Source organism: Leucoraja erinacea, chromosome 32 (genome assembly GCF_028641065.1).
Source record: "Leucoraja erinacea ecotype New England chromosome 32, Leri_hhj_1, whole genome shotgun sequence".
Classification (NCBI taxonomy): domain Eukaryota; kingdom Metazoa; phylum Chordata; class Chondrichthyes; order Rajiformes; family Rajidae; genus Leucoraja; species Leucoraja erinaceus.
In genome coordinates, this window is record NC_073408.1 from 20817488 (window position 1) to 20828714 (window position 11227).

The following is an 11227-nucleotide window of genomic DNA, read 5'->3' on the forward strand; positions in this document are numbered from 1 at the left end:
TGAATATGCCTGGTTTCGTACCTGGAGTTCCCGATTGTGCCACCGCAATAGCCTTCCGGAGCACTGGAACGATGTCCCGGACTGTCCGAACTGTGCCACAGAATTTACAGAGTGTTTTGAAAAGTGACAGCTGGTCAATGTCCTGCAATGCACCTCGGCCCTAGAAAGCAAACAGAGACAGCAAATAAGTCTGAATGCAAGTTCTTGACTGAGATGTGCGAATTGTGACCATGAAACATTATACCAACGGGTATACAGCTTGACACAGTTGATCACACAATTTATCACCATGCAATTTGGTGGAGACATTCTGTTCACATTAGATTAACTGTCAACAGAACTTGAACAATGGTTTCTCTTATTGCGGGCTTCTTTACTTCATGGGGTTAACTTTCACAGTTACACGGATGGTAAAACTTGCCCACTACTTCCCTCCAACCATCTAGTGCCTGTGCATTCTCAGAGTGATGGTCAGAACTAAATAAACTATGGATGGATTCCTCTATTCCAACTATTTAGTTGGGGAGACTGAAGTGATCTGCCATTGTCAATACCAGAAAAGATCCCCAATAATTCCATCCCCTACCCTGCCAGTCTCAGAGTTAACTTAAATTGTTTGCAGCCACATCGTCCTCTTCAATCCCGTCCCTATGCTTCCAATCCCCTCTATTCTGCTTCATAAAAGTCAACCATAATGCCAAGCACCTCCATTCTACTTCAGGTAAAATCTTCATTCGACTTATAACGTATAAAACGTTGGCAAGACCGCATTTAGAGTACTGTATTCTGTTCTGGGCACATGTTATAGGAAATATATTGTCAAGCTTGAAATGGTTCATAGATTTACGAGGTTGTTGCCAGGACTGGAGGGTGTGAGCTACACATAGAGGTTGAGTAGGCCGGGTTTCTATTTCTTGGAATGCAGGAGGATGAGGGGTGATCTTATAGAGGTGTACAAAATCATGAGAGGAATAGATTGGTGCACAGAGTCTCTTGCCCAGAGTAGGGGAATTGAGGACCAGAGGACATAGGTTCAAGGTGAAGGGGAAAAGATTTAATAGGAATCTGAGGGGTAACAAGCTGCCAGATTAGGTAGTTGAGGCTGGGACTATCCCAACGTTTAAGAAACAGTTAGACAGATACATGGATAGGACAGGTTTGGAGGGATATGGACCAAGCGCAGGTAAGTGGGACTTGTTGGCCGGTGTGGGCAAGTTGGGCCGAAGGGCCTGTTTCCACACTGTATCAATCTATGACTTTTGGACTTCCAGGCAATTATTCAATGATCCCATGGAAACCTCTCATCCCACAACTCAGCAAAAACCAGGAGGTGACCCTCACGTACCTTTGCCATTAGAACAGAGCAAGATTAACGCCAAGTGCCTCGTAACCTGAAATTTCTCCTTGTATTTATATAACCTTAACCCTTCCATCTATAATTTCCTCTGCATCAACCATTAACCACATTCTCTATACTGCACTTACAATTTTCAGTTGCCTAGGCATCAGGCTTTAGCATTTCTTCCCCAAGCTCCCACAACCTCTTACTCCTTCTCCCTGTCCTAAAACATTTTTCTGAAAGCTCATCTCAAACTTTAGTTACTCCATCTAACAAGTCTTGGAATGCATTTTTGACTTTTTGATTAAATGTTATTTTGTTAAAGGTTATATATGAAAACAGCTTGTTCCTTTGGAATAAACCATTTAAGTATCTAGTACTAATGTAGCCCCACCTTAGACATTGAAATCTGATAATCATTTATTTATATCAAGAGCACAGTCAGCGTACTAGAATGTCACAGAAGCACAAATTCTCTCACCTCAACATTGAAACAATAATATTTAACTTTTCTCTATGCTGGAAGACCTTTGTAAATGCGAAATGTGAGATGAAGGTAAATGGAAGAATGTGGACCACTATCCACTTTTTGTAATACACCCACAATTCTCAAATCCACACTGGCAACTCAAAGTTCCCTTCACACATTACCTCCATGATGCCTGCCTCAAATAGTTTCCAAGGGTGTCAGTTTAAAAATGTCAACCTTGTATTCAAACAAAGTCACCACTCTTTACCTCTGTAATCTTCACTAACCCTCCAGCATCTCCACACCTCTCCACGTCTGTGCTCACATTCGGTTACTTTAATTGATGTTCATAAGATATAGGAGCAGAATTGGGCTAATCTGCCCATCGAGTCGGCTCCGCCATTTGATGATGGACGATCTATTTTTTTCCCCCCATTCTCCTGTCTTTTCCCTGAAACCTTTGACACCATTACTAATCAAGAACGTATCAATCTCCACGGTAAAAATACCCAATGACTTGGCCTCCACTGCCAGCGGTGGCAATGAATTCTACAGAATTCCACACGCTCTGGCTAAAGACATTTCTCATCTCCATTCCAAACATACATCCTTTTATTCTGAAGCTGCACTCTCTGATTCTAGACTCACCCACGATTGGAAACATCCTCCCCACATCCACTCTATCTAGGCCTTTCGTTATTTGACAGGTTTCAATAAGATCCTCCATCATCCTTCTAAACTCCTAATTTTGATTGCCATGCCTTCTGCTACCTAGATCCAAAATTCTAAAAATCCCTTAGCAAACATTTTGACCTCTCTTCTTTCATGATTTCTTAAAATCTTTCTTTAATCACCTGTTGTATATATATATATATATATATATATTAAGCAGCAGAATCAGATTTTGTTTAACAAAACTTTGTGAAACGCTTAGGTATTTTATGACATTAAAAACACTAAGTCATCCAAACTGTAGTGTTAAAAACATACAATCATAGAGATCTTGCCAAATACTTTCCTGATACGCAACAGCAAAGGTCACAGGCAATTGACCAATATCTAGCAAACTTGTGCAGTTCACAGGTTAAATTGAAACTTGTCGTTTTGGGGAATTGATTGGGAAAGAGTCTAAACTTCTACAGAATTTCAATGCACTGTGGTACCTGTATTATCATCAAACATTTATTAATAGTAGATTGATTTCTCAAAGATGTTTTTAAAGGCAAATAAAGCAATACAAATCTGGTATCATCTGTATATAACTAAAAGTCTTCGTCTTGTTTGTGCCCACAATGTGTCAATCTGGTTTTCTGATCTCCTGCCAAATGCTAGGCCACAGCCTTCCCATTTTCATACATCCTACTCACATTTTTCCCGTTGTAGCGATAAACATCTCCCTGTTGCATTCCCACCTATATTTCCCGTTATTAATCCGCTAAATTTTAAAAACAGCCCCAAAAACTCACCCATTTCGGAATAAAAATCCGAGTGACGTCACAATGCACTCGCAAGGTAGGACAGGACACTACAGGAGGGAGGGCCACTCCAGCCCTCTCGGTGAATGAGGAGTGGCGGCGGCTGGTGGGGAGGGTGGTGTCGTGGGCCGAGCCCGGGGACTGGGCCTGGGCTGGTGCCGAGCCTGGTGCTGGAGCTGGAGTGACGGCAAAGCCCGGGGCTTTTGATGGGGCCGAGAAAGAAGCTGCCGCTGGAACCAAGGACGAGCCTGGGTCTGGGGTCAGGGACGAACCTGAAGATAAAGTCTGGGCCTTGGACTGGAGCCCAGGTGGCGGCCGGGCTGACGGCTGAAGTCTACAACAAGGCCGAGCCTAGTACGAGAACCAGGCCTAGTTCCAGACCTTGGCGTTGCTTTACGACCTGGGTAGGTGCTGGGGCAGGGAATGGGAGTGATGGAAGGATGAGGGAAATGAGGAGGAGGGAGATGGGGTGGAGAGGGGAAGATCCTGGGGAGGTGAGGAGGGATTGAGGGAGAGGAGGCGGTAGGGCGGGTAGTTGCAACGTCTACACTCCCTCTCTTGCCCACTCCCTCTCTACCTCCTCCCTATCTACCCGCACTCCACCCACCCTCCCCCCCTCCTTCCCTATCTGCCCCTCCCATTCTAACCCCCTCCCCCTCTACGCCCCTCCTCTCCCTCTCTACTCCCCTCCTCTCCCTCTCTACCCTCTACCCCCCCCCCCCCTCTCCCTCTGTCCCCCTCCCTCTCTACCACCCCTCCCTCACTAGGGATTGAAGAGGGAGGGTGAAGAGGAGGAGGAAGGAGTGCTGGGGGACGAGGATAAATGAGCCGCGCCTGCGCAGTTGGGGGCTATAGGTGAGTGGTGCAATATTGCGTTGGGGAAACGGCTTGCATCGGGGGAACGGGTGAGTGGTGGAATATTGCGTTGAGGGAGCAGACTAGGTCTAGTGACGTATTAAAAAACAACCAAATGTTGCCTAATAAACATTGACAACACCCTTTCCAAAATTTCCAAGGAATTTCCTATAAAGTTTTCTTACAAAATTGTTCATATTGAAAAAACTGACTATAAACAGCTAACAAATAAGGCAAACCAAATGAAATGTGCCACAGACAGTGACTCGTTCAATAATTGTTGAAATAATTGCCATCTAGTTCCCTTTAAAGTCCCATTCTTGAAACGGTAACATCCACCTGATGTTGTCTACCTGTGCATTGCTTGTCACAGGTAGACACTTAAAATTCCTGTTCACCTGTAGGAGAGTTGCAGCTGCGCCCCCAATCAACAGCACTGGTGTTTCTGCCATCTGGGCGTTTTTAATTGCAGTCACGGTGTTTGTTAACCCAGGACCTGCGGTTACAGCGGCAACACCAATGCAACCTGCAACAGAGCGAGAGAGTCAAGTCAAGAGAGTTTATTGTCATGTCAGAGAGTGTGTTTTCAATGGTTATATTCAATCGTTAGCATTCTGTAACAGCACAAGTAGCAGCAAACTCCCAGAAGCATCAATATGAACTTCATCACCTGTGAATGTGGGCACTTGTGTTAGTTCTTTTCACAGTTCCTGCCAAGGGAGTGATTAGCATGCTACCCAATTATTTTTCAGTCAGACAGGATTGCCAGCTCTGTTGTATAAAATGCAAACAGCTGAACTGCCCCAGTTTATTAAGAGCAAAACAAGGGACAAATATAGAGCAGAAGAGGTACAGAAGGTTTACACAGCTGACAGCTAGTGATCTATGTTAAAAGGTATACAGCAGTTACTGTCAATTACACTGATGTGAACAAATTCTACAGGTCTTCAAGATACAAGATACATTTATGTGTCACATTGGTCGCCATACAGCCATACGAATCTGATTGTGAAACTGGAAAATTAACAGAGGTTGGGGCTAACAAAGAATCTTTACCTCTCATTCATTATCCTTGTCTCTTTTATATCTTGAATGTTGGATGATCAATTAATGTATTTATTCACTGAGGAATAGTTTCAGGTATAAGAAATGCAATTATATTTGAAAAGCTGGTGGAGAATATGGCATGTGGGCAACTATACTGTAATCTAAAGGACTTTCTGCAAAATTAAGCAGAAATTATGACCTTATAAAACAAGTTTAAGATTGTAAAACAGTATGGTGTGTATTAGTGTTTGGCTGCACTTCCTCTTTATTCAGGGCCATATCACATGGTGCAGAACACCTAAACTATTAAAGTGAATACATTAAATGGGGCAATAGATCAGTAAACCATCAGTAAGTGGCACCAAACAAAAGCAGAAAATGCTGGGAACACACACCAGGCCAGCAGCGTCTATGGAAAGAGAAACCAAGTCGAGGCTTCAGGTTTAATTCCTTACTTCAGCCTTCATGGGCGAGTCTGTGGAATTCATTGCCCCAGAAGGCTGTGGAGGACGTCAATGGATATTTTTACGGCAGAGATAGATAGATTCCTGAATAGTACGGGTGTCGGGGTTATGGGGAGAAGGCAGGAGAATGGGGTTGAGGGAAAGACAGGACTAGTAAAAATGATCTAACATGGATGAATCAAATAACATCAGAGGTAAGGAAGCATCACAACTACATGACCGAATCAGAGAGGAGTTGATTAGGATTTAAGAGGGATTGGTTCACTTAGTATAGTTATCAATAGGGATCATCTGTCAATGCAACACAATAGTTACAGTCATAAAAGACAGGCAACAGGCAGGCAGGTGAGGGAGATCTCCAAGGTAGATGCTGCACACCACACTCTGTGTAACACTTTGACCAGCTGGGAATGATGAAGACCAGAAAGAAGATCACTCTTGACTTCAGAAGACAGCGAGACACTTTGCTGTTCATTTTTGACTGACCAATCTTTACATGAGAGAATCATCACATCTTCTACCAGTCATCTGTTTAATATGATTATAATGTAATAGTTATTGTCACTCATTTGTCTGTGAACCAAGAAACCACACTATTCTTTAATCCTTAGGTGAACTGTGAACATTTGAAAAGTTGCATCCTACACTAATAACATCCTGTGTGATTGGGGAAAAGATAATCTATCCCTCATGTCTTTCTTGACCTGCCTGTAGTCTTTGACACGGTTTATCACACCGGCCTTCTTTCTCTACCCATAATCTGGTTGGCTGAGAGGACATTTGTTTTGTCCTATTTATATTAAAGAATGCACAGCAATAACCTTTGTTCCTTCATGCTCTCTGCTGTCTCCAGTATAACAATATGTTATTCTTCAATTCCATTCACTGAAAACACTGATAGTTTTCACGTGCTCAGACGACACTCAGCCTCATTTTACCTCCAATTCACATGAACTCTCCATTAGTTCCATTATCTGTTTGCCTGAAATTTCCTCCTCACAAATGAATTGGGCAGATCAAAGCGAATGTGTTCAATCTCATTCACAAACATTGTTCCTTAACACGGACTCCATTAAACCTCCTGGCAATTGTCCGTGACTGAATCAGACTGCTTGAAAACTTATTTTTGATCACACATCCATTTGCATCTTCATATCACATCTGACAACCACCATTTTAATTTACATTTACAGACCACAGTCCATCATCGGCTCGGCTCTGACTTTCCCATTATCTGTTATTTGCCATCGAGGGGATTTATCATGGTCGCTGATCCTTAAAAAGGCTGGCAGTACTCATCATGAAAGACCCAATACCATCCTGGGTCTATCTCCTCTTTAAATACAGGGTGCACAACCTTTTATCCGGTGTTCCGGAAACCGAAAAACTTTGAAAACCGGCCATTTTTTCCAGGATGTGGTCTGCACACCAAAGCTCGCGTTTGGTGCCAAACTTGACCCGTAACGACCCACGGTCAACCCAGGTCTGTACTACTATAGCGGCTGCCTCCTCCCCGGAGACCGGGAGACGCTTAAACATCTGTAAATCATTGCTTAAATGTTAGTCAGTTAGTTTGGAGGGCTTTTATGTGAAGGGGGGGTGAAGGGGTAAACTTTAATTCTTAGTCCCCTACCTGGTCGGAGAGGCGGGAAGCGGTCAACAACCATCCGGGGCCTGCAGCAAGCTTAAACTGTGGCCGGCGCTTGGACAAAACTATGATCATTAATAAGCCCCCAGCTTATCTGTTATTTGCCGACCACTTAATAAAGTCTATTCACCCCCACCACATATCATAAAAAATCCCTGTTTATATATATTTATACAGCTGCTGGTATCAATGGACCACATCTGATCTGTTTTGTAGTAAATTCCTACTAGGTTCTGTGTGCTGTAAGCATTATCTAATTTCCACTCCCTCCAGGAGAGAGAGGAATTTCATTGTAACCTACTTTAGCAGAAAAAATCCACATGACAATAATCCTGCCATCTTGAACATTATGAACATTTCAGCTTCTTCCAATAGCCTTTACTTTGCCCCCTGCCAAGTTTCAAACATTGGCCACTGTTATCTCCTCTGTAAATACTTTCAATTATCTATTTTTTTTTCTTTCTCCATGCACAGGAGAGAGAATTTCAGACGATTAACTCTGGGTAACGAATTAGGCAAGACAAAAAAAAACAATACCATACAAAAAAAACCCATACACCTCAGTGCTAAATAACAATCCTCTTATCTTGGAATTATGTCCCGTCGTTCGAAACTTTCCCACTTGGGATCTTATGCTAAGTAAAATCATCCCACATTTTTCAAAGAGCTAATGAATAAGGATCCAACTATTTTAGCTGCCTGCAATAGCATGTCTCATCCCCGGAATTGCAATGCCAGCATATCCTTTCTTGCAGAAGGGACAAAACTGTGCAGCGTACTTCATTTGTGGCCTCAACAACACGCGGTACAATTGCACCAGTACTTCCCCATTTCTAAACCCTAGCCTTCTTGACTAATTTCAACAAACCTGGGGGAGAAGTTCCAACCCTCCACAAACCCTTGTAAATAGAGTTAAGAGTGTTTTATTGTCATATGTCCAAGACAGATCAATTAAATTCTTACTTGCAGCAGCACAATTCAAAGTGCCAAATCAGTTTGTCTAAGTCTGCCATGAGGATATAGAGTAGATCAAAAGAAAATCTTTTACATCAGCTAATGTTGCATTCTTGAGGTACCTTTGTACAGTGAAAAGATGCAAAAAGAAAATGGGGTGTGGTTTACGATAAAGATCAAATGCATATTTACAATTTTATCTTTTTTTACAACAACTCTTGACTTTGGAAAGGAAGTTAATGAAAAGGTTGTAAGGGCAAGCTAAGGTTATTTGTCACATTTATCTTGAAGAACTACCTGACAGTCTGGCCACAGAATCAGCAGCAAACACAGCAGTGGCCTCGTGTCGGGTGTCGACCACACGAATCCCAATCTTTTCACAAGCCACGAGAATAGGCGATATATGTCCGCCAACAAGAGTAAAGAGGTATTTCACACCGTGAGCCTTCAAAACCTCTGCAACTGTCTCACCACCATGTCTGGGGCTTGAACTTTCCACCTATCCAAGAAAAAATCAAAAGGAAATGTTAAATAAACAAAGCAGACCCTCAAGTAAAACAAAGTGCTGGGGGAACTGAGCAGATCCTGGGGAAGGAATGGGCAAGGGACCCTTCTTTGGATTCCAACATCTGCAGTCCCTTGAGCCAAGGGTGTTTAATTGTCATATGTACCCAAATAGAACAATGACATTCTTACTTGCACCAGCACAACAGGTATGTAAACACAGTATTCAATAGATAACATAATGAACAAAAGTAAACAAGTTCAATAAATAAAAGAAACAACATTGGTGGAAAGCAAACCAAAGGCATGAAGTACCTAGTGCAACTAAGCCAGTTCGATGTTTAGGAGGTGTTTGTCGTGGTCAATAGCCTGATTGTTGTTGTGAAGAAGACTCCAAAAAGAGCCTTAGTTCTCAACATACAGTTAACTAACTTCCCATTTACAACAGAATGCATAAATGCACAGGCCATGTCCTTGATCACCAACCTGATGAACGCAGAATCACTCAGATCCCCCATCTCCCTGATTAATCACAGAACAGGATTCAATATATCCATAGCATTAAAAGTCAGAGGAACTCAGCTCAGGCAGCATCTGTCAAGGGAACGGACAGGTGATGTTTTCGGTCGGAAACCTTCTTCAGACTGAAGGGTCCTGACACATGACCCTGCCTGTCCTTCCCCTCCACAGATGTTGCCTGAACTACTAAGTTCTTCCAGCACAATGTGTTTTGTTCAAGATTCCAGCCACTGCAGTTCCTTGTGTCTTCAATATACCCATCCCTGACCACCAGGGTATTTCAGGAATGCACTAGTTTCTTCTAGCACTTTATGGCCAATGTGGCCTCTCTTGATTCCTGGCTCGAGGGCACTAGACCCAGACTACCCACTCATCCTTGGACAGGAGCCCGCAAACCTCCACAAGGCAGGGGCAGCACAACCCACTTCACCCTGTTCTAGGGCAGGGCAGCGGCCAGACCCTCACTGCCACCCTTTTGTGATTCCTGCTGCTCTCCATCTCTTCCACCATGTTCAAATCTCCCTCACCCGTATCCACTTGTCACTGATGTAGGAAGAAACTGCAGATGCTGGTTTACACCGTAGATACAAAATGCTGGAGTAACTCAGCAGGACAGGTAGCATCTTTGGAGAGAAGGAATGGATGACATTTCGGGTCGAGACACTTCTGAACATGTTGCCTGGCCCGTTGAGTTACTCCAGCATTTTGTGTCCACTTGTTATGCTGTCCCACCCCTTCCATCTCCTTTCTAACTTTCTTCCCCTCTTCTCCATCAGTCTGAAGAATGGATAGGCACAAAATGCTGGAGTAACTCAGCCGGTCAGGCAACATCTCTAGAGAGAAGGAACGGGTGACGTTTCGGATCGAGACCCTTCAGACTGAAAGTCAGGGGATAGGGAGATATAGGTGGATGGGATAGGTGTGAAAACGACAGATCAAAGTAGACGCTGATACGGAAATGTCGGATGGTTTATTGTTATAATGCTGCCTGTCCCGCTGAGTTACTCCAGCATTTTGTCTGTATCTAAAATTACCAGAAACTTCGCCTGGCAATTCCCTCCAGAGATAAAGTCAGTCGGCCCATCAAGTCTACTCTGCCATTCAATCATGGCTGATCTATCTCTCCCTCCTAACCCAATTATCCTGCCTTCTCCCCATAATCTCTGACACTTGTCCCACTGAGTAGCTCCAGCGCTTTGTGTTCGTCCCGGTCCGCCCCCACCCTGAGGCAGAGGCAGAGGCCGAGCCCCGGGGGCAGGATCCCAGCTGTGTGTCCCCCGCCGTCCCCCTCCACTTACCCGGTACCGGAGCCGGTGCACCAGACCCAGTCTCCAAGGCACCAGCAGCGCAGCGCCAAACACCACGGCCGCCAAGCTCCAGGTCAGCGCACATCCCACGCAGGCGGCGCCCTCGGCCTCCAACTCCATGGCCGCCGAAAGTCGAGACGGGTCGGGGGTGTGGGGGGGGGGCGAGTCCTTCCCTCACCTCAGCCCCGCGTCGCTGTCACCGTCGCCATTGTACCCTCCCGTCCAGCTCCGCTGTGCTGCCGGCCCCAACTGCCAATCGCCGTCCGATGGGCGGGACCTCCGGGGTTACTGACAGCCCTAACCGCCTATCAGGATCGTGAAGGCGGGGTGACTGGCAGATCCAACCGCCTATCGCAATCGAGTGGGTGGGACTCCCATGATGACGAACAGCCCTAACCGCCTATCAGCACAGAGGCGGCGGGACTTCCGTGATAACTGACGGCTCCTGCCGCCTATCAGGGTGTAGGGGGCGGGGCTCCGGAGATGGCGGACGGCGCCAACCAAAGCTCTTACGGGCCAACCGCCTATCCGGAAGGGGAAGGCGGGAATTGCCGTGTGACGGATAGTCCCGTTCACCAATCAGCTTGCAGATAATCGGTGACGGGTAAGGCGGGCTCTCCGCTGATTGGCTGTGAGTGAGCACGTG

General features: G+C 44.9%; 1 protein-coding gene across 1 annotated transcript in view; it reads right to left on the reverse strand.

Moving 5' to 3' along the window:
• The window catches only part of ilvbl (ilvB (bacterial acetolactate synthase)-like), a 37613-nt gene extending 26785 nt beyond the window's left edge, over nt 1-10828 (reverse strand). The window contains exons 1-4 of the mRNA XM_055660868.1: nt 10573-10828; nt 8549-8750; nt 4537-4664; nt 22-160 (exon numbers count right to left, since the gene is read on the reverse strand). Coding sequence (XP_055516843.1) covers nt 22-160; nt 4537-4664; nt 8549-8750; nt 10573-10701 — 598 coding nt within the window. The 5' untranslated portion in view covers nt 10702-10828. The remainder of the gene's footprint in view (nt 1-21; nt 161-4536; nt 4665-8548; nt 8751-10572) is intronic.
• Nucleotides 10829-11227: the final 399 nt, after the last annotated feature.